The 22,097-nt window shown below is 49.9% G+C and overlaps 7 protein-coding genes across 7 annotated transcripts; 5 read left to right on the forward strand and 2 right to left on the reverse strand.

Moving 5' to 3' along the window:
• Window positions 1-7: 7 nt before the first annotated feature.
• Window positions 8-1,472, reverse strand: T069G_08338 (PAPA-1-like conserved region domain-containing protein; the record flags this gene model as incomplete). The annotated part of the gene is made up of 3 exons (XM_056175548.1): window positions 8-247; window positions 314-420; window positions 515-1,472. The coding sequence occupies 3 exons, from the start codon at window positions 1,470-1,472 to the stop codon at window positions 8-10; spliced, it is 1,305 nt and encodes a 434-aa protein (XP_056026497.1).
• A 2,048-nt stretch (window positions 1,473-3,520) lies between these two features.
• On the forward strand, window positions 3,521-4,669 carry T069G_08339 (peroxisomal membrane anchor protein (Pex14p) conserved region domain-containing protein; the record flags this gene model as incomplete). Its single annotated transcript, XM_056175549.1, has 2 exons — window positions 3,521-3,817; window positions 3,878-4,669. The coding sequence occupies 2 exons, from the start codon at window positions 3,521-3,523 to the stop codon at window positions 4,667-4,669; spliced, it is 1,089 nt and encodes a 362-aa protein (XP_056026498.1).
• A 379-nt stretch (window positions 4,670-5,048) lies between these two features.
• Window positions 5,049-8,759, reverse strand: T069G_08340 (uncharacterized protein; the record flags this gene model as incomplete). The annotated part of the gene is made up of 1 exon (XM_056175550.1): window positions 5,049-8,759. One exon carries the CDS (start codon window positions 8,757-8,759, stop codon window positions 5,049-5,051), a length of 3,711 nt encoding a protein of 1,236 aa, XP_056026499.1.
• A 1,191-nt stretch (window positions 8,760-9,950) lies between these two features.
• On the forward strand, window positions 9,951-10,872 carry T069G_08341 (ras family domain-containing protein; the record flags this gene model as incomplete). Its single annotated transcript, XM_056175551.1, has 5 exons — window positions 9,951-9,971; window positions 10,052-10,091; window positions 10,148-10,537; window positions 10,596-10,676; window positions 10,739-10,872. 5 exons carry the CDS (start codon window positions 9,951-9,953, stop codon window positions 10,870-10,872), a joined length of 666 nt encoding a protein of 221 aa, XP_056026500.1.
• A 698-nt stretch (window positions 10,873-11,570) lies between these two features.
• Window positions 11,571-12,605, forward strand: T069G_08342 (brix domain-containing protein; the record flags this gene model as incomplete). The annotated part of the gene is made up of 3 exons (XM_056175552.1): window positions 11,571-11,692; window positions 11,754-11,971; window positions 12,037-12,605. The coding sequence occupies 3 exons, from the start codon at window positions 11,571-11,573 to the stop codon at window positions 12,603-12,605; spliced, it is 909 nt and encodes a 302-aa protein (XP_056026501.1).
• A 1,224-nt stretch (window positions 12,606-13,829) lies between these two features.
• Window positions 13,830-16,286, forward strand: T069G_08343 (histone deacetylase domain-containing protein; the record flags this gene model as incomplete). The annotated part of the gene is made up of 7 exons (XM_056175553.1): window positions 13,830-14,118; window positions 14,176-14,712; window positions 14,767-15,403; window positions 15,462-15,525; window positions 15,583-15,675; window positions 15,741-15,912; window positions 15,970-16,286. 7 exons carry the CDS (start codon window positions 13,830-13,832, stop codon window positions 16,284-16,286), a joined length of 2,109 nt encoding a protein of 702 aa, XP_056026502.1.
• A 2,126-nt stretch (window positions 16,287-18,412) lies between these two features.
• On the forward strand, window positions 18,413-20,525 carry T069G_08344 (FAD binding domain-containing protein; the record flags this gene model as incomplete). Its single annotated transcript, XM_056175554.1, has 4 exons — window positions 18,413-18,461; window positions 18,530-19,152; window positions 19,216-19,509; window positions 19,572-20,525. 4 exons carry the CDS (start codon window positions 18,413-18,415, stop codon window positions 20,523-20,525), a joined length of 1,920 nt encoding a protein of 639 aa, XP_056026503.1.
• Window positions 20,526-22,097: the final 1,572 nt, after the last annotated feature.

The raw sequence follows: 22,097 nt of genomic DNA on the forward strand, positions 1-22,097 counted from the left end.
GCCTGGTTTAGGCCACTTCCACTACTGGCTTCCCCAATGATGGCTTGCCCTTGTCTCCAAACACGGCACCGGCAGGCCCTTCAATGATCTCTTCTGGAACGGCAACCCGGTTACCACTCTTGTTGCTAACCCAGCGAATGAAAACAGGGTTGGCTTTTTGAGAGTCCTGGTCCTGTGCATCGGCAGCGGCTGCTTTACGGTTGATCTTTGGGGCCTGCTTCTTGAGAAGCTTGTTGATAGTCTCCATCTGTGGTGGCGGTATTAGCAATGTGACAGGTATACGAGTCTCAACCCGCATGAGAGTATTACTCACCTTGACTTCTTCATTACGCTTCTCACTAAGGTTGCGTCGCCGTCTAGCCATTTCTTGGCGGCGCATGGATAATTCTTCCGCCGTAAATACTTTCTTGACTTGGATTTCTGCAATGGAGGGTCAGAGACGTGGTCCTGAATAACCAATCAAATCGCATTTCGCATCTCATGAAGACGTGCAGATGCGCAGAGATAGACTCACCATCAGGCAACTTCATAAATTCTTGAGGTATATCCTCAAACCGAGCCCTCTGCCTTTTGGTCATTTTGGCGAGGTCTGGCGTTTCAGCCCGGCTGCCTTCTTCGCTATCGAGCTCCGAATCGCCATTGGCCTCTTGTTGCATGGCAATTTCATCGTCTTCCTCAACCTCCTCCTCATCTCCAGCGACTTCGATTTCTTCTCCTTCGGCATCTTCATCTTCCATGTCCTGGTTGCCATAAACAATGGTATCATCGCCTATGTCGCTGTCTGCCGGATCGCTAAGCTCGTCATCATCATCTTCATCTTCCTCGTCTTCATCTTCATCTTCATCCCGGTTCACCCTGGATGAGGTAACCTTCACCGTGGGTCTCGACTTGGTAATCCTCGAATTCTTTGCTGAGGGGCGGCCAACAGGCTTCGGGGCCATGTCAATGTCGCCATCTGCATCTTCTTCGCCCTCGGCATCAACTTCCATTTCATCTTCACCTTCAGCATCTTCATCACCGAGCTCTTCCATTTCGTCATCCTCGTCTGCTCTGGTGTCCTCTTCGTCGTCGTCATCCTCCTCCTCGTCATCCTCGTCGTCATCTTCTACTACTACTTCTTCCTCCTCTTCCTCCTCTTCTTCGTCATCAGGGCTTGAATCTATGACATAGCTCTTTTTCCCGCCGCGGTTGCGCTTCCCGTGCACAATCTCGCCGCCTTCAAATGGGTCGGCCCGGCGATTGCCTCCCCTGGTAGACCTACTGTTGGGGAGCTTGACTGTAACGCTAAGATGCGTCTCTTCTGGCGATGAAGCTGTATCGCGCGAGGCCGATGCGCCACCGGCACGTCCCGTCCGTCGCGAGGACATTTTGATATCTGAGTCTTCCTTTTCGCTTGTGTCAGCCCATCTGGCGTGGACGGAAATCACTTCTTTGGCCTTTGCAGCGGCCGAACGCCGCGGACGTGAGGACATGATAGGCCGACTGCACTCGCAGATGCTTGATGTGTTTGGATAATGCCGGGTCTATGGTTTTTGTGTTGCGTGCGGGCTTTTGGGAACAGGAGCCAGGGTAGCGGCAATGGTGACGGCGGTTTGTAAAGGGTTCAATGTTGCTTGAGGTTGAGCGACATGCACATGTGGCATGTAGTTGGGATAAGCTCGGTCTAGCCACTAAAGCAAGGCCGCGCAACTGGGTTTTTTATACGGACGCGAGCAATTGCTCAGGCAATTTCCACAACATGACAGGCTGATCCCAGCCCCTAAAACAGCAACTCTGCCGCGGATTGGGTCTTGAAGCTCTGCCTGCATTTCGCGCCACCCAACCCTGCCTTTGATGGATATTGAGACTTGGGCGCTGGTCCAATGAAGCAGCCAGGTGTAGGCATTTTATACTCCACGCCAATGAATTGGCCACGACAAAACACTAACCGTCCAGCCTCAGCACTTGAGAGGTAGATCCCAACATTGAGCTCTCGCCAATTGTTATGTGCTTATTGAGATGCTGCACTTGCAGTCTTTGCTAACGGCGCTTGGGCCACAGACGCCAATGATGATGGACAAAGCCTCATCCCGAGTGACGATGAATAGAAAGACAAAATGAAGAGCAGGGTTGGTACAGCAGTAGGGAGAATCCGGTAGCGATGGCGACAGAGACAGCGCAGCAGCAGCCGGCCGGGTCATGATGCATCACATCTGCCGAGATACATATCGGGCAGGCAAACAAACGAAAAGGAACTGCGTGGGAAGCTCCCAATTGTCTTACCTTCTTTATACCTTTGCCGGCGGGTGCAGCCAATAACGGCTATTCGTGGTGCTACTCTTATTAGACCCAAGCTGTACAATCACGATACGCGTGCTGCAGGCGTATGCGAGAACAGGTACGAGTATGCCGGGATCAGCGCGCTGGACCTGATCTATCACTGTTCCAGAGGCTGGAAGTACCGCGCTGAACCAATGGTGTTAGCACCGGTACAGGTAGTCGATGCCTATGGTGAGCGCCGAGCTATCAGGGATCCAAGCGAGATGATTTGATGGCTGTTGAGCGTCGCTGCGATCACGGCAGGGTAAGTCTCAACGTGATGAATGAAGTCTAAAAAAAAATAAGAGACGTGTTGGTGATGGCCGAAGCGCGGAGAGAGGGAGAAAAAAGAAATAGTCTCGGAATCCAAGGGTCGTAAGCCAAAACAAACGGCGCAGTTGAATGTCTGTAAGCGTTGCTTAGCGGCTACGGCTCTTATTCAACAGTTGTATCGCAATCGCATGTTAATTTTTGGTGTTGAGAGCAGCTGATGGGCGAGAGTTTGATGACCCCCTAGGCCCACTTTTGTGACTTTCTCAGGCCTTTTTTGTTAGTGCTCTCTACATTATTACAAGCAAGTTATCTACAATTTGAAGTATTCATTTGCGTTTATGCCGGAATTGAACTTCCATTAGGGAGTATGCAGCTCTACGCACTGTCAATTGGAGTGGCTCGCTTCTGTTCGCTACTCTTCATCCAAACAAAGTCGCGGATTTATTCTCCAGTATCTACCCCCGTCAACTCCAAGGTCACCTTAGGGTAGCGCGGAACCAACACAAACAGCATGGCTGCGCTGCAAAATCGCAACTCGACTTGGTAATACCTTTGTTTCATAATAACGGTGATTATTTAAGTATATAACTATTTTTACTAGAGAATAAAAACGCATAATACTTATCAAGAATTCGTCATACTGGTGGCGGATGATTGAAACCTGCTGTATGTGATTCTAAGTAGACCAGGTACAAGTTACTTGCGCCTGGGATGAACTTCAAGGCTGAACTGGGCAGATAATTCGCACAGCTCGAAAGTTCATTGGCTCGCAATCTTAGTCATCTGCATATCCACTAGAGCGCGCCGCGTCTTGCATGTGCCGAGGCCTGTGACAAAGCCGGATCTTACCCGGCCAACCGACGTTCGGGGGTGAATGTTATCGATGCCATTTCGCTTCAGCTGACATGCTTCCCCTACGAAGATATGTGAAATTCCAATAACGGCACAAATGGACGACTCAGAAGGCAAATCATCACCCGAAGGCGTGCCCAAGTGGCAGCTCAACGCGCCCACTGATAATGCAGATAATGCCGCCGCGGATGCATCACAGTCGCAACAAAATAGCGATACAGACAAGCTAGAAGTTGCGCGACGGTTTCTGGATGATGATGCCGTCAAGACAGCTCCCCGAGATACCAAGATCGACTTTCTCAAGTCCAAAGGCGTCGAAGATGAAGATATCGAGCATCTCCTCGGTGGGTTAGAAGAGGCGCCATCATCAGCGAAGGATTCAACACCATCAGATGTATGTAAACACATCCCTATGGGGCGCTTCATTTCGCCATCAGACTAACACCAGCGATAGGAGTCCAACCAGAAAGCATTGCAAGTGCTCGAAAAATCATTTGCACAGAAACCACAACCACCTGCCGCTCCCGAACCGCCGAAACCTATTCTCGCAGGCAGCGATCGGCCTCCCGTAGTGACATATCCCGAGTTCCTCACCAAGCCCCAACGTACACCCCCCTTGGTCACGACCAACGGGCTCCTCAATACCCTCTACGCCTTTGGCGGCTTGTCTGCGCTTCTATATGGCGCGAGCAAATTCGCCGTTGAGCCGATGGTTGAGAAATTGACAAACGCGCGAATCGATTTACACGAGACCACCGCAAACCGATTGGATTCCATCCTTACCCAGCTCGAAAACACCGTCTCTGTCGTCCCATCGTACAAGAGCTCCGCAAACACCGCTTCGGAGGCGACTGAATCCGAAGACCCGTCTGAAATGTTTCACCGCGATGTTGGCACCCAGACGTCTTTCCCCAACAGCCCTTCATCCTCGACTCCCAAGGGGAAAGACGAGGCGCAGTCAAAGGTCCAAGCAGATCGTCTTTCGAAATTGGCAAAGTCGCTGAAGGGCCTTACGGACGACTTTAAGAAGCAGAGCAACGAGTCCCAGGATATCAAGGTATTGCTGGACGTCTTCCGCGACGATCTCGACAACATGACATACGGACACCATGCCGAATTATTTGGAAACTTTGACAAGAGGAAGAAGAAGGACTCTGAAGACGAAATTCGGAAAGTAAGGGATAACATCCGAAGGATAAAGGGTGTTCTCTTGAGCGCGCGAACTTTCCCTACCTCTGCTAGGTGAAAGGCAGAATCAAGCGCGCATTGTGTTTTACTGCTTAGCTGTGGGCATTTAAACTGGCGAAAGGACGTATAGCCATGATTTGGGGTAGATTGATGATATTATTTCCCATGTATAGTACTAATTACAATTTGTATACACGCATGTTCCGTGCCCTATATTGGCAATCGTTATGAATGTGCTCTCTTACTGGCTCCTTGCCGTCGATACATGTAAATCCACAATGAAGATTGGAAGAGAGAAGAGAGAGAAAGAGAAAAGATGAAATGCCATTATATGTTCATGTCCAGATATCCTCATGATGGAGCTGATGCACCCTCCCAATGAAGTCGAAACAGTTCAAACGAACGATTCTCCCAATACGCAAGAACGAGACAGCCCATCAGCCTCGTTTCTGCAAAAACTCCTCGATTTTGTAAACTTGGAAAACGTCTTTCCATGCCATTACCTTGATATGTTCAAACCCCCGGCCCTCTTCGCATTGCTCAGTATACCAGTCTATCGTTGGCTTAAAGACATACTCGAAGCTCTTCCCTTCCAGCTTAGGGTCGAACTGTCGTGCCGCCTGGTGCAGCCGATTTCGACATTTCGTATATTTATAATGGCCGTGGCCCTGCGGTGGATGGAAGATTCTCTTTCGGGGTGGTGCGTCGTCTCCTGGCTGCAAGTTCCCCTTCATGTCGTCTTCACTTCTCCTGGGAGCACTGCGGTCCTCCCGATGTTCTGACGACCTCTCAGGCGTGACAAGACTCCATCCCCTACTGGATATTTCGTAGGCTGGTGCAGGTATCCAATCTTTCACCATCGTCAAAACGCTATCAAGCCATTGTATTGTGACGTCCAGAGCTGATGCACCGCTTGGCCTGGCCCCGACAGCGCCCACCCAGACCTTTTCAAGCGGGAGTCTATCTCGTGCCCTTTGCTGTATGTGGTCTATCAAGCGTTGCTGGCCTTCGGGGAGATCGGCATAGCAAAAAGTTTTGCCTTTCCTGCTGCTTTCTAAATAATTAATGTCCCATATGAACAGCTCTAAATTCTTCCAAGGCCGCATATGTGGGTTAACCGGACGGAATAGAGCAGCCCACGGGGATCGTTGGACGTTGTGAAATGTACGCGACGAAGCTTGCTGCTCGTCAAAGGTGTAAAACAGCCCTCCGTATGTATTGAGTGGTCCTCTGTAGGGGATGTTAAACACTCTCCAGTGGTATTGAAACCACTGTTCATATGTATAATATCTTTGTGTGATGTCTCCCAGCCGGAAACCAACATCTGACGTCGAATATGCCACGGGGTACAAGTACAATTTCACGGGCGTGTATAATCCCCGTTTGAACTCCTCTATGATTTCAAACAGTCGAGTTTTTATGTACCTGCTTTCGTCTTCTTTAGCTGCTCGTGGCCCAGAAGGAGGTGACAACGATTCAGTTTGGCTTGGGACCCCTGACAGTGCCTCGTCCGGATCGTTCACGACGCCGTCTTCGTAAATTGGTGCCTGAAGCGTTCTTGAGAGCCGTGTTTCGGTTTGCAAGCCACAGCCTATGACAGTATATCTTCGGTACTGTTCTATATTCAAGGTAGACCACTCGCCGAACCAATTGACCAAGCTTTGCTCATCGTTGCCATCTATTGCTTCGGGCGCGAGGACAATACTTCTAGAATTTCCGTTGGGAGCATCTGCAATAAGCTGTTGGATGAGTTTGAAAGACTTCCACCGACATTCGATTGCCTTGTCGGATATGCCCTTGGCGCTGAGTTCCTCCTCTGAAGCGTTAACCGGGTGCTTGCGTCTCATTGCCGTCTGCTCCAGGTATAGGTTGTTCATCCATTCGTCAATGTTTGCGCACAGAACCAACTTCCTGGGTCGGCTCACGTCGAAAGTTTTGACGTAATTGTTCCAGAACCACTTCAAAAACGAGTATGCATGCTCTGGCTCCGAGACCAAGAAGCTAGGCGTGATCAAGAAGGCTGCCCCAGGGTCAAACACACGGTAAAGGCGGATATCGCCCAGGGGGGACGCTGGCGAGCCCTCAGAACCTAGTGGATGAACGGGCAAAAGAGAGCGGCTGAAGATCCAAAACGTAAAGTGTGTTCTGCGCCCATGTAAAAGGTCGTTCAATCTGGGGATCTTTCGTATTGCCCAAAGCATGTCTTCATGAATAATGACAACTCCATTGGGCAGTTTTATGAAACTAGACCAAGAACCTCCTGCGTAACTAACCCGAATATCGCAGTCGCTCCGGTTATCTCGCAACCACCCAGTTAACAGGAAAGCTTCTTGTTCGGCACGATTGGGGAAGGCCAAGTAGAAGTTGTGCTTCTCGCCGTCTCTTGCATGAACGGGGAGTAGTTGCTCATATTTCGGACCAAAGATTTCATTCAAAGGTCTTGGCCAAAATGCTGAACCTTTGTCGCTCTTGTCTGGCACCATCAGCTGTGAAGCGGAGGCCAGCATGGATGGAGTCAGGGAATCAACTGGCTTGAAAACATGGTATTTGAGGACTATTTCATCGCAGTCTTGTGTTGTTTGACCATCGGTATTTTCAGGGAAGAACATGTATACGCAGAAGTGTTCGCTACAACTTAGCAATCCTAGAGACCCGAGTCTTAGATTGCTCGCCAAGCTTTTGAGGGCGTTAAGCTCCGTATATGATACCACATTGCCTTCGCATAGTTGTACCACTGATAGGCCGCCGTTCAAGCCTGTCTGGCAAAAGAGATCCCGAGAATTGCAAGTATGTGTGAAGACGAGTCGCTCATCTGAACGAAACTGGTCTGCCCAAGCGAGGCCTCTTTCTTGGGGTATCCCATCAAAAGAGAGAGTAACAGTATTTAGCTTTTCGGGACCTAGTTGCACGGTTTTGCTCACTGCTTGATATTCTGGCTGCTCTTCGGAAACATCAGTGTCTGGCTGGGTCATTTCGTCGTCTGAGTCATCTGGGGCCGGTGAAGGTGTCTGATCAGATACAAATAGACTATCGCTTGGGTCTATATCCATCGGTTCATCTTCCCAGTGAGCAACACCCTTTGTTGGAGATCTGCGTTTCCCGTTGGTTTGATCATCATCTCCAGAGCCATTGGCTGATGGCATAAGTTGTGGGTTGTTGTGATCAAGAGAGATCAGTTCAGAAGGCTGACTTGCTGGCGCCTTGATCCCTTCTCTATCTCGACGTTGTAACTCTATCTTCCTTCTGAGTCGCGAATTTAAAAATTTAGGGTTGACTTCTGGGTTTGCCGCTGCTTCGCTCAAGGTTCCTCGCCCCTTGCGAGTACGACCTCCAGCGAAGACATTTGCGTACCCTGTTGATCTTGCTGGCGCCACCCGATTTGATGGAATGTGTCTCCTCGGCACCTCACGAGAAGTCTCCTCGGGCGGAAGAATGAATCTCACAGAAGCTCGCGTCGTGGTCTCGGCACTCTTTAATGCTGACTTTAACGGGGCCGGGGGGTTCACGGCTAATTTCTCTGGTGGGCTGGTCGTCCTGGTCTCATCAGGCCCAGGTGTTCCGAAAAGCCCCTCCTGTATAGTTTCTTGAGGAGAAGGAGAATCTTCAATCAATATTGCCGAAGTTTCTGGGATTATCGCGGACTGATTTGTATGAGAAGCGGGCGGGTTCTCTAATAGGCTTTGCTGCACGCTTATTTGTGCAAGGCTTGGACCAGCCTGACCAGCTTCTTCCTCTTCTTCATCCGGATAATCGCTGAGCAATTGCAGAAACTCATACATTGGCATCATTGTCGTCCGGGGATAGCCGCGTCTTGCGCGCACGATGTTGCGAAGATGGTGTCGAGCAAGCTTCGACTCGTAGCTCTTCGTGAATGCATCTTTCCAATCCTTAAGTCTGAACTTTGGCACCAGTCCATTTCTTTGGTCTGCCTTGGTCTGCTCCCAGATTCCCATGAGCTCATCTGTTACGTTTTCTCTGGGCTCCCAGGTTGCTTCTTCTATGGGCAGATCTTTCCATTGGATTAGACAGCGGGGCTCTCCGTTAACGAGCCTCTCCGCCAGGACCTTGTCGGCGAACAGCTCATCACTGTTCTCAACATCGGTGGATGTGATTGAAATCTCATCGTCAGAATCTCCTCCAGACGCCATCGCCGATGATGATGTTTCATAGAGACGACGTTTCCAGGTGAATAGTGGTGATAGCTGGTTGTCCTGCCAGCTTGGAATTGTTTGCAAACGGCCTGGATGCAATTGAATTCACGTGATTGCACCTGCGCACAGATGTCGCGGCAGAAACCATGACTACCGCTGCCAGGATGGTGTAGTAAGTGCTAATTGCTGTGCCAACCTTGAAATGAGTCCAAAGCATGCCCTGGGCGGCACTACAAGGCCCATCTGATGGCTACAAGCTGCAGTGATGTTGTTGTTTGCTAGCTAAGCAGCTGCACGAGCCCGAGCCCGAGCACGAGCTTGCTAAAACAAAACAGCACAGCATCAACCCACATGCAAACCACCTTACGTGAGCTCTGTGGCCAGTGGATTATTAACTTGAACCCTTAACCCCACATGCACTCTCCTAGTAAGGCTCTAATCAAGTAGTTTCCGCCGACGCTTGGGCGTAGTTGTTTGGGCTCAATCGAGTCTTGAGCTGCTCATCTCCAGCTACTAACATGGAATCTATCTGCCTAGTAAGTAGTGCTTCGTGCTGTGGTAGGCATCTGAGGTGGTGATACACGGCATTAGGCAGCCCTATAAGTGCCACCAATCAATATAGTAGGTAACTCACAAGTACATGTACCGCCCTCAATTAGGAGAGACAAAAAAGGGGGGGAGCAAAGTGTTATCATGGTCCTTTGGGTGCTAAAGAGATGAGGGTCCGGAGTCTCCATACGGCTCTCCTGTTGGTGGGTTCCTCAGCACCCAAAGGGCATTTCTTTGGTGTAGCAGAGGGCACTACCTGTTGTGCTAACGGCCATTCACAGGCTAACGAAGGAGCCCAAGCCGGTACCTCAAAGGTACATGTTGATTCATGCAGTGTCTAGGGCAGCGTGCAGTCGCCGGCAAGTCTCTGTCAGGCTGCGGGAAATGCATTCCTCGTTGCCTGCAATGCCTCCTGAGTTCAAATTCCCAGCACGCCCAGCACAGCACAGCGTAGCGCAGCACAGGTGACTGTCTGACTGACTTAGCAACCCAACTACCAATCGTCAGAGCCGCGCAGCCACTTCTTCCCCTCCACATCCACAACCACAACCACACATCTCAGCGTCACAGCTTCCCTTGTCTGCACAGCATCAAACCACCTTCACTCACCTGCGCGCATCGACTCGTTCTGCTGCTACCATGGCCAACGACGAATATGATGTAGGTTCCGCCCCCTTCCAGCACTGCAACGAAATGAACACCTGGCGGAACGCTAACGGCGATGCTTCAACCCCCACTAGTTCCTCTTCAAAGGTGCCGCTCTCCCTTCCTCCGTGGATGGCCAACGCCGCCAATCTGCTCCGTGGCCGCGTGCATACTAACCCCGAGTCTGCTAGTTGTCTTGATTGGTGACTCTGGAGTCGGAAAGTCCAATCTTCTCAGCCGATTCACTCGCAACGAATTCAACCTCGACTCCAAGTCAACTATCGGTGTCGAGTTTGCCACTAGATCAATCCAGGTCGACTCCAAGACCATCAAGGCGCAGATTTGGGATACAGCCGGTCAGGAGCGTTACCGTGCCATTACTTCCGCATACTACCGTGGTGCAGTGGGCGCCCTCCTCGTCTATGACATCAGCAAGCACCAAACCTACGAGAACGTCACGAGATGGCTAAAGGAGCTTCGGGACCATGCCGATGCGAACATTGTCATCATGCTGGTTGGCAACAAGAGCGATTTGAGACACCTGAGGGCTGTGCCCACGGATGAGGCCAAGGGCTTTGCTAGTTCGTCTTTTGTGGTCCAAGAAACAAATGGCGTTATACTGACCAATGTGACCTGCAGGCGAGAACCATCTTTCTTTCATCGAGACGTCCGCCCTCGACGCCAGCAACGTTGAACTTGCCTTCCAGAACATCCTTACTGGTGCGATCTGTCCTTCCATCACTCAGCTGCTACTTTCAGGACTAACACAATCCTCCATACAGAGATCTACCGAATCGTATCTAGCAAGGCTCTCGACAGTGGTGATGGTGCTCAAGCCACCATTGGTGCCGGCACTAATATCTCACTCAGCAAGGCAGCCGACGATGAGGCTTCCAAGGGCGGCAAGTGCTGCTAAGTTAGTTATGATGATGCCAACGACATGTGGGGAAATGGGAAATATTTTAAGTCGCATGTTTCGAAAATGTACGTCGCATACCGAAAGACTTCGACACTGTGTCGAGGAAATGAGGAGGAGGCCTGATGCTTCCTTTTGTTTCTCAATTTAGAAGGGCGCAGACACTTTTGACTTTCTGTTGTTTCTGTTTGTCGCGATGGGGGTTTCTGGGCTGATCTATCCGGTGACGGCTACGAAGCCTCATCTTACGTAGCTAAATGACCTCTTAATGAAATGATTCGGTTTTTCAAACCTGGCAGCATCGTCTCCTCAGATTTTCTAGTCCTAAGCGACATGTCCTTGTTGCTTCACACTTAAATTCGTAGGTAAGATACATCCCATCGATCCGAAGCCAAGATTGGCGGTGATAAAACCACCTTGTCTCTAACATTGGTATGCGGTATGCTCCGCAGAATTGCTTCCCGCTCTTTAAGGCCCCCAAATTCCTGCCTACCGAACCGAGCTCAGCGAAAGTCCCCCACCATGCTCCAACCGACGCTAAGCCGTGCCTGGACTGGCTATCGAGCGACCCACATTCATGATTTTTCCGATAAGGATTTTGACTGCTTATCGCATTGCGCTCCTCTAAATTTTCTAGCAGTCGCAAACTATTCTGTACGCCCATTCCCAACTGCTTAAGCAATCCTCTACTCTACAAGATGGCGGCCGTATACAAATCCCTGTCCAAGGGCGGCAGTGAGAAGAACGAATCGTCGACCAATGGCGTCAAGAAAAACAAGCAGAGAGTGCTGATCTTGTCCAGCCGAGGTGTCACCTACAGGCAAGTCTTGCGGCGATGGGCTTGATGATTGCCGTGACTTTTGCTGACTTTCTATCAACAGACACCGCCACCTCTTGAACGATCTTGCCTCTCTGCTCCCTCACGGTCGAAAGGATGCCAAGTTCGACTCGAAATCCAGACTCGGCGAGCTCAACGAACTGGCAGAGCTCTACAACTGCAACAATGTTTTGTTTTTCGAGGCGAGAAAGGGCAAAGATTTATATGTATGGATGAGCAAGGTGCCCAATGGCCCGACAGTTAAATTCCACCTGCAAAACTGTGAGTGTTTTGCGAACGATTTGGTTCCCTGGGGCAACATCTCGTACTAACGGCTCTGCTTGTAGTGCACACGATGGAGGAATTGCACTTCACTGGAAACTGCTTGAAGGGTTCAAGACCAATCCTTTCATTCGACGCCGCTTTCGAGACTCAGCCGCATTTCCGCGTCATGAAGGAGTTGTTCCTTCACACATTTGGCGTCCCGCAAGGCGCGCGCAAGTCCAAGCCATTTATCGACCATGTCATGGGCTTCAGCATTGCAGATGGCAAGATTTGGATTCGAAACTACCAGATCAGCGAGGTCGAGCAGACCAAATTGAAGGACGGCGAGGAAGAACCCACCGTTGGCAAATCCAACACGGACATTAATCTCGTCGAAATCGGACCTAGATTCGTTCTCACGCCCCTGGTGATACAGGAGGGCTCGTTCGGTGGACCAATTATATACGAGAACAGAGAATTCGTCTCTCCCAACCAAATCAGAGCTGACATCCGGAGGGCAAAGGCCGCAAGGCACAACGGCAGGGTGGAGCAGGCAGTTGGGCGCGTGTCCAAGAAGGATGATCTGGGCCTCCTGTCCAACGGCAACCGACCTGCCAAGAACGAGCTGGATAAGACAACACTGTTTGCATAGACGGTGTGGAAGTTGATATGAATGATGGCGGGGATCCCCAAGACTTTGATTTGTATTTATCACAGGCGGCGCATAAAATGGATTACATGGCACGGCAGTCTTTCGTCTCGCAGTTAATTTCACAAACGCGTCCAGCACGCGCTGAGGCCAATTTCTTGCCAGATCAATAATTTAGACTGTTGGATTTTCTTTTTAAATATTAATTGATTGTGGTGATACATTCAAATATTGCCAATATTACAGATGCAGGAGAGAGTTGCCGCCTTGAATGCTCTAATACGTATTGCGCAGGATTCTCGTTGTCGCGTCTTTCTTTTACCAATCACAACCCGGAAATTGAAGCAAACAATCTCAAAGAACAAAAGCCCATACGAGAGCGGGACACAGACGAAGGACATCGATTGGATGTTGGTTTGGTTTGCTGGTTTCTGATTTCTTTCATGCTCATGTTACGCACCAGCCACCATCGCCGCAACTAGTGGCTGCAGCAAGGGCTAAAAAGTCCAAGCGCCAGTTCTTAAGCCAGTGCAGCATCACTTCACTAATGAACCAGTGCATCAACCCTTAAGTTCAGCCTCTACTTTATCCTGCACTGCGCTTCTCCAGGTTACCTAATTTGACGGCCCCCGGTCAGCCCCCGAGGGCCATACGAGGCGACTCTTCTCGTACAGACTCTATTTGAGGATATCGCTGGCATCTTCGCGCCTCGTCTGCAGTTTTCTACGATTTGCTCTGAGAAGGGAGTGGCTGGAGTTGAGGTGAGTTCGGCGGATGGCGATGCATTCACGTTTGCATGGGTTTTCACTTTGGGCTTCACATTTCACAATGAACTTATCACTTTACTTATCGGGATGCTTCTTTTCTGGTCTGCACCGATATTCTGTTCTGCTATTCTGGCAGTACTCCTCGGATACTGCCTCATCCCCTCAGTGACTCTTCCTACGCGTTTATCTACCCTTCTCCTATGCCTGAGCGTTGCACATAGTCTTCTTCTTCTCTTTCTTCCTTCTTTCTCTATACAATTCGTAACTGTGGCAGTTTCATCTTTCGTCAACCCATGGCCTAAGCAATGCTAATGCTGCATTAGATTTACAAACTGCCTTCAACTTGCCAAGGGAAAAAGCATAGCCAAAGGTCAAGGTTGATACGGCGGCCTGAGGCCTGGGGGGTCCAGCTCCGTTATTTCGTGCGATATACTCACTACCCTCTACTATTGGGTATATCATGGCTGGAAATGTAGCCATGGAGGAATCTGAAGACCATGTAATGGGGGACACCGACATGACCAGCCTCAATGGTCATGGAAGCGGAACGCAAATGAACGACGATGACACTGCCTCAGATAATAGCATATATCATGAGGATAGTGAGCCAAGCGTTATAGAGGAAACCATTGCCAAGCTACAGATGCGCCGTGGTTTGCTCCCCACAGGCTGCTGTTACGATGATCGAATGAAGCTTCACATGAACGCCGACTTCAGTCCAAATACCCACCATCCTGAGGATCCCCGGCGTATCCACGAAATATTCAAGGCCTTCAAAAGAATGGGGCTTGTCTATACGGGCCCAGAATCGGAGCTACCAAGAATTATGAAGGACTGTCCAACCAAGTACATGTGGAGGATTCCAGCTCGGCCTGCCACTCGGGAAGAGATTTGCCTGGCTCATTCCCCTGAGCACCTTGCTTGGGTGGAAAATCTGGACACAATCAGTACGGCTGAGCTTCGTTCATTGACAAGGCAATTCGACCAGGGCCGCGAATCTCTCTATGTCGGGAGCATGTCTTACCCCGCTGCCCTTTTGTCCGTTGGTGGTGCCATCGAAACCTGCAAAAGCGTGGTTACCGGACAAGTCAAAAACGCCTTTGCTGTTATCCGACCTCCTGGGCACCATGCTGAATTTGATCAGCCCATGGGATTTTGCTTCTTTAACAATGTTCCCGTGGCAATCAGGGTGTGCCAGCAAGACTATCCAGACCAATGCCGCAAAGTCCTCATCTTGGACTGGGACGTCCACCATGGCAACGGTACCCAAAACATCTTTTACCAGGATCCCAACGTCCTCTATATATCCATTCATGTCTACCAAAATGGACAGTTTTACCCTGGCAAACCACCGAATCCCATGACTCCTGATGGCGGTATAGAACACTGCGGCACAGGACAAGGATTGGGCAAGAACATCAATATTGGCTGGCATGACCAAGGCATGGGTGACGGCGAATACATGGCGGCATTCCAAAAGATTGTGATGCCCATCGCAAAGGAGTTCAATCCGGATCTAGTGGTCATATCAGCAGGCTTCGACGCTGCAGACGGAGATGAGTTGGGTGGCTGCTTCGTTACACCTGCTTGCTACGCCCACATGACGCACATGCTCATGTCTCTCGCGGACGGCAAAGTTGCCGTCTGCCTGGAAGGCGGCTATAACCTCCAGGCAATTTCAAGCTCTGCGGTAGCCGTTGCAAGAACTTTGATGGGAGAGCCGCCGCCAAAGCTTGCTCTCCCCAAGATTAACAAAGAGGCAGCCAGAACATTAGCGAAAGTGCAAGCGTATCAGGCCCCTTACTGGGAATGCATGCGGCCCGGAATCGTCGACGTGCCTGATGTTCAGTCTCTCAATGCCGACAGACTTCATGATGTCATCAGAAACGCGCAGCGCCAAGTTATGCAGTCAAAATACGGCATGATCCCGCTCTACATACAACGAGAGCTCATCTCAAAGTCATTTGAAAACCAAGTGCTAGTCACACCAAACCTACACGATGCACAGAAGATTCTTGTCATTCTACATGATCCGTACGTATAGCCGCTTTAGCCCCCTTTTGTCTCAGCAGGTTTCTCAATTTTGTCACAGGCCTCAATTACTAGCCCAAGTGGATGTGGCAGAAACTACTGTAGATGCTCATAATACATGGGTGGTGAGTTACGCATCACATACGTGCATAAACGATCATAATATTGAGCTGACTGCGCAGGTTGACGGGGTAATGGAATACATTGGGTGGGCCGTTGGCCAGAACTTTGGTGTCATGGATATCAATGTTCCAGCTTATGTTACCCATGAAGAGGTAGGCACTTTTGGCTCTGTTTCTGACTCTTACCGCTTCACCGGTTAATCTAATGCTGGACACAGGACATTGATGCTTTCACCCCTGAATTTAACGAGAAAGAGATCCAGGAGCAAATCCTGTCGCTCATTTGCTATCTCTGGGATAACTTTCTCCAGCTTTACGAAACCAACGAAATCGTCTTGCTTGGCGTCGGCAATGCATACCTTGGAGTTAAAGTTCTCTTAATAAACAGAGGTAAGCGAAGCTACGCCCAACTTGTAGGCCATACCTGCTGATCTTAACTGTCTGCAGACTGCAAAGACAAGATTGCGGGAATTGTCAACTTTGTGACTGGCAACCTGAGACCCGTCAAGTCTGATGTTGACAACGAACTCTCGTCTTGGTACAAGGAAAACTCGCGCGTCTACGTGGCGGGAGACCACGCCTGCTGGTCCGACCCCGACTTGACACGAAAAGTCCACAAGAGACGCTTCGGAACGGTCGTGCGCAGCAAGATGGTTGGGCTCAACCACATGATGCAAGCGCACGCCGAGGAAGCCCATGAATGGATTTTGAAAAGAGTGACGAACAACCCCGACGGAGACACGACTGAGGAGGACAACCCTTGAGACTTTTCGACTTGCCGTGCGCCATTGCCATGGGCCGGTGCTTTGTTGTTGGCTAACTAACTAACTAACCAATACTTCGTTATTTGAGAACCTTTTCCCGTTGCCATCTCTGAGTCAGGTGTTGCAATGAGCTTCTTCGCTGACGCTTGTCATTGTATTACATAGAAACTTTAAAATAATAAGCGGGATGCTCTGCAGGCACATCCCTTTTCGTATCAAACCCAGGCCAAGCCGACAAGCAGAGGCCATGACAAGTGCACCACGGATGATGCGGAGTTTGAGTTCTGCTATGCAAAGCCAGTTCAACATAATCTACCAATGCCGATGGCTCTACTTGCTTGCTTGCCTACTAATACCAATACCTAGGCAATCTCGCCACGGTGGAGTTTTGTCTGCGGGGGCCCCAGCTCCTGATCCCAACCAAAAATGAACTGCAGCTATCACCAACGGAGGAATCCGTAAAGATGCCCGTGGCCCCCCAAGCCTGCTCCATGGCTTTCTCCCTCCCCCCCTTGCACGGAGAGTGTCGTTGAGCCGGCTCGCCCCCACTATCTGACGAGCGGCAGTCGATTCGGAAAGCCTGCCTCCTTTGATATCTGCCCATGCTGGCAGATTGGATGTGCCTGGATCCGATGCCCCGGTGCTGCACCCGAATGATGATACCGTTTGCGTGAATAAGATGGGTGCATATTATCAGGTATTATAGACAAGGCTGTGCATATGCTGTACAATCGTGTTGATCCATCCGGCGAACCGATATCTACTGACAATAGCAACAACCTGAATATGTCTATTTCACACTGTACATGCCCATGGCGTCCAGTATTACCTTGCCCTGATACTTTATACAAGTGACGATATGAACCCCACGCTCATCTCGGGAAGCTGGATCAGCCAGATCATTGGGGCGGTGCCTCAAGCAAAATACTAAACATTGTTGCCCTACAACCAGAGCTACATACTAAACTAAATCCATACTATCTCCGGCCAGGCTAAACGGGAGGCGTCGAGAAAGACCCCACATGCCACCTACCGTGATGTCTTCCCGGGCTGTTCTGGAGACTTGCCGCGGAAGTCCGTCACTCGGATTGGTGTGTTTCCTTTCTTGGGGTGCTTTGCACAAGTGCCAATGTATGACTGCGTTTTAATTGCCTTGGTAGGAATATAATCACGGAATAGATGATAAGGAAGTGTTTATTTATTCCGTAGCATTTGTATATACAGCTGACGGTAAGGTACCGGAATCATTTCGTCCGAATTAGGGCGTTGATGTCGTCGTATTTGCCCTTTACGGCAGCAGAGTATGAGTAAAGTAGAGCCCATGACTTATTAAGACATACATTACCGGGAAATACATCTCGATCAAGGCAGTGATTATCAATACATTCCCGTTTATTGGTTGCTTTTATTCAATTCAGCGCATTCATACTCGTACTAATACCACCTTACTAGAACAGAACAGATCAATAGATTACATGAATATTCTATTTGTATGCCATCTCCAGCTGCTCCGCAAAATCCTTCCCCGGACCGAAGTCACTAGTACTAGCCGGGAAAGACTTTGCGGCACCGAATGGCGGCTCTTGGCCTGCGGCGCTGATGGTCCCATGTACATGTATTGAGGTACCCCGTACAGACCACCCGACATCATTTACCTTACCTTAGCTCTTGGAACCGCCCTTCTCCGCTCTACTCCCGAATCCTTTGCCGTGATTTTAGTGCCGCTTCCCACTTCCCACCTCTTTCCCATGAACAAACCAGTTGCCAGTCCAGCGGCCCCCTCACGGATTCGGCCTGGAATCAGACTCCCGTGTCGAGTCCCGATAATGTTATCATGGACGGAACATAGTTTCTCTTTTTGCCTCCTCGGCACTTGGATGCTGGACTTGCGCTTCTCTTTCTGAATTCACAGTTGTTTATATCTTCTACTACTCATCCTGCATCTACACCTGCTGATCTCGATCTCATTACGTGCCATCCATCCTCGTCTTGATTACCTATTCCATATTCCCATTTTTTGGCTTACACATCAATCCTCGTGTTTTTGCTCCCCATCTGAGCCCTCGTGTAGCAGCGACTCCGTGCCATCGCCTTGTCTTGCGCCTGTTCCATCGCCGAGGAGAGCCATGTCTCCCGCTCTTGTGTGTCAAGATGCGTCTCAAAACTATGACGTCGGTACGATCATACCGAGAATCCCCCCAGCAGCCACACGGCTCAATGTACTAACTCGATTGCGGTGACAGTGATTGTGGGTGCCGGGCCTGTGGGATTGATGCTCTCTACATGTCTGTCTCGATGGGGCTATCGCATAAAGCACATCGATAACAGGCCAGAGCCTACGGCGACTGGTCGGGCTGATGGCATCCAGCCTCGCTCTCTCGACCTGCTGCGGAACATGGGGCTAAAGTCTGCCATCATGGCCCATAAGCCCGCTCGTGTCTATGAAGTCGCATTCTGGGACCCTTCAGAATCAAGCAAGGGTATTGCCAGGACGGGGACCTGGGCCAGCTGCCCCAACTTTATCGATGCCCGCTATCCCTTCACCACACTGCTACACCAGGGTCACATCGAGAGGGCCTTTATCGCAGACCTGGAGAAGAACGGCACTAAGATCCAGAGACCCTGGACAATCACGGGCTTCCAGTCTCGCAGCCCTCAGACATATGAATATCCCGTCCAAGTTGAACTGGAACACGTCAACGGCGCGGAAAAGGAGACTGTGTTCGCAAAGTACCTCTTTGGAGGCGAGGGCGCAAGGTCCTTTGTCAGACAGCAGCTGAACATCGGATTTACGCATAAAGATCCGATCGCGTATGTCTGGGGTGTAATGGACGGTGTGGTCAAGACCGATTTCCCTGATATCAAGGTCAGCCTTTCTGCCCCCTGCATTCCCTCTTTTCCTAACTTAAAATGCTAACCCTCGCTGTAGATGAAGTGTACGATACGCAGTCAGTATGGCTCCATCATGGTTATCCCTCGTGAGGACAACATGGTTCGCCTCTACATCCAGATCGCGTCTTCCACGGATGTCGACTGGAGCCCGAGAAAGACAGCCACTGAAGCAGAGGTACAAGCTTCCGCCAAGAAGATTCTGCAACCCTACTCGATCGAGTGGGAGCATGTAGAATGGTATTCCGTCTACCCAATTGGCCAAGGAATTTCTGATAAATATACCTTGGATGAGCGAGTTTTCTTGGGCGGCGACGCCTGTCACACCCATAGTGTAAGTGACTCCCATATTACCCCTTAGTATGCATCATTCAGGAACTAAGAATGTAAATTCAGCCCAAAGCAGGTCAGGGAATGAACACTGCCTTTTTGGATGCGCTAAACTTGGCTTGGAAGATTCATGCCGTGGAAGGCGGCCTCGCAGACCGAGCCATTCTCAAGACATACGAGTCTGAGCGAAAAGCAGTGGCAGAATCACTACTAGACTTTGACAACCGATATGCGAAGCTCTTCTCTCAGCGACCACCTGCGGCTTCTGAGGTTCAGGCGGCCTCGGAAACGATACCGGATGCAGACCTAGATGCCGACAATGCCTTTATCAGGACTTTCAAGGAATCCTGCGAATTCACCAGCGGCTACGGCGTCTCGTATCAGCCTAACGCATTAAATTGGTCTCCAGAGCATCCAGCACAGTCGTCTCTCATGCAGCCAAGCGGGACAAAGTTGCAATCCGGACGCTTATTCGTAATTGCGGACGTGACGAGAGTTGTCGATGCCAACGTGGTACACTTGGAGCAAGAGATACCTCTCAACGGGTCGTTCCGCATCTTCATCTTCGCCGGAGAGCCAGTCAAGAACCGTGCCGCTATCCGCGATTTAGCAGACAACCTGGCTAGCGCCGATTCGTTCTATTCAGCATACACTCGACCGGATGTCGATCAAGTCTCGCATCACGAAAAGCACAACCCGCATAGCATGTTCTTCACGCTGTGTACCATTTTCGCCGCTAAGAGACACCGTATCGAGATCCCAAGAGACGCACCTGGCGCTTTGGCTCGTTATCGCGATCACGTCTATGCGGACGACAGATGGGACCGCCGTGTACCTGATGCACAGGCATCGGCACACGCAAAGATGGGTCTCGACGAAGAAAAGGGCGGCGTGGTTGTTGTTCGACCAGACGGCTACGTCGGCATGGTAGCATCTCTAGTAGAAGGCACAGGCACTATTGATGCCCTCAACGCCTATTTTTCAGCATTTTGCACCAAGAAGTTCGGAAGCGCTGCCTAGAGTCTTTGGCGTGCTCGCGCGGGAATAGAAGCGGTACTGGCATTCATTTATTTTACATCTTGCACCTGTCATTTTACAGTTTTTACGGTACTACTGGACATATTATCATGTGTAGCACCTGCGTCTCTTACAGAAGCTGCTGGATATAGCTTACGTGTTTAATGAATATATCTTGAACCCTTTATCGTGAACCTTTGTACTTTAGTTGAATGTGATAAACTCCCCTGGCAACAGAAATCTCGGAAGCATCACGTCTATTGTATACGCGGCCATTGAATGAGTCATATATTAAGCTTCTTCCATGAGATAGTGTTGTAGATGGCGATAGCATCGGGAACCTTATCGAGGAGAAAGCATAAATGGGCAGATTTAGAGAGAAGGTTAGATTGAGCGCACGTACCACGGCGAGATTCGGCGACGCGTAATAGAGATAGCAAAGACGCGCGTGTGTGTAGATATCTAGATAGATTGGCGAGCGTGCAAGATTAGTATGGGCATCTCGACGTATCTGGCGGAATTTGTTTCTGTCAATGATAGCCCAACGCAGATAATGAATACATGGTACCTATTGGTATGCCCACCGTAATACATTCCAGTTGGTGTATGTATCAAAACGATACCTTTTCTGCCTGTCGTTACAAATAAATACATAGAACTCACCTATATCCACTACCTTCTTCCAGTACAGACACTGAATAATAATTCAAGTCACTTTTGTTGATTTCTCCCCATTTCAGCAAGTATACATAGAATTGTGCCATCTCTCATGCCTTTCAATGAGACACCAGCGCCCAAGATCGATTGCCACAGGCCAACACCAAACTACAAGCAGTGGTAATAATAGCAGATATCTTGAGAGCTGGGTATCTACCACGAACTTGATCATGGGAGTAGCTACTCAGCACTCTAGAATGACTATTCAGCATCCCAGCGTGCGTAGTTTGGGCATTGTCGAATCAGGATGTGAAAGAAGGATGTTTATGTACTACTTCAAATATTTATTTGAGTACCAAATATCCAGCTTCTGTCGTGTTTGCTAGTATATCTATATTTGTATAATCTGTGCTGGTATATCAACATCTCTCTAGTATCTACTACTAAAGCCATGTATCTCTAGTATCTGTTACTATATTTACTTACATATTTTTAGCAATTATCTATTACTATAACTGTATCCGTCGAGTACTTGGCATTATTTATGAATGCCAAAATTGGGGTGCTGAATAGACATTTTCCTCGACTATAATTAGGGGTTCCATTCGCATCCTAGTCTGGCGACGCAGCCGCTGCAGCGACTGATACGCCAATGAATCTGTCAGGCGGCAATCGAGTTAGAGTTGGCCAATCAAAAACCGCCCCCTCCGCGCGGCTGAGCAAGTAGGGCTGCCCCGAGGTTCTGCCGGGTAATTGATTTGAACGACCCGCCACCCGCTGGGCGACTCACCTGCAACTCACCTGCTATTAACTATGGGCTTCAACGATGTGCCTATAGCGTCATCAGCTCTCCGCGACAACGCGACCGCCGACAAACTCTGCCTTATCAACCTTCGAAATATGCTTCCTCTTCGCAAA

The sequence above is a fragment of the Trichoderma breve genome, chromosome 5 (assembly GCF_028502605.1).
Source record: "Trichoderma breve strain T069 chromosome 5, whole genome shotgun sequence".
Classification (NCBI taxonomy): Eukaryota; Fungi; Ascomycota; class Sordariomycetes; order Hypocreales; family Hypocreaceae; genus Trichoderma; species Trichoderma breve.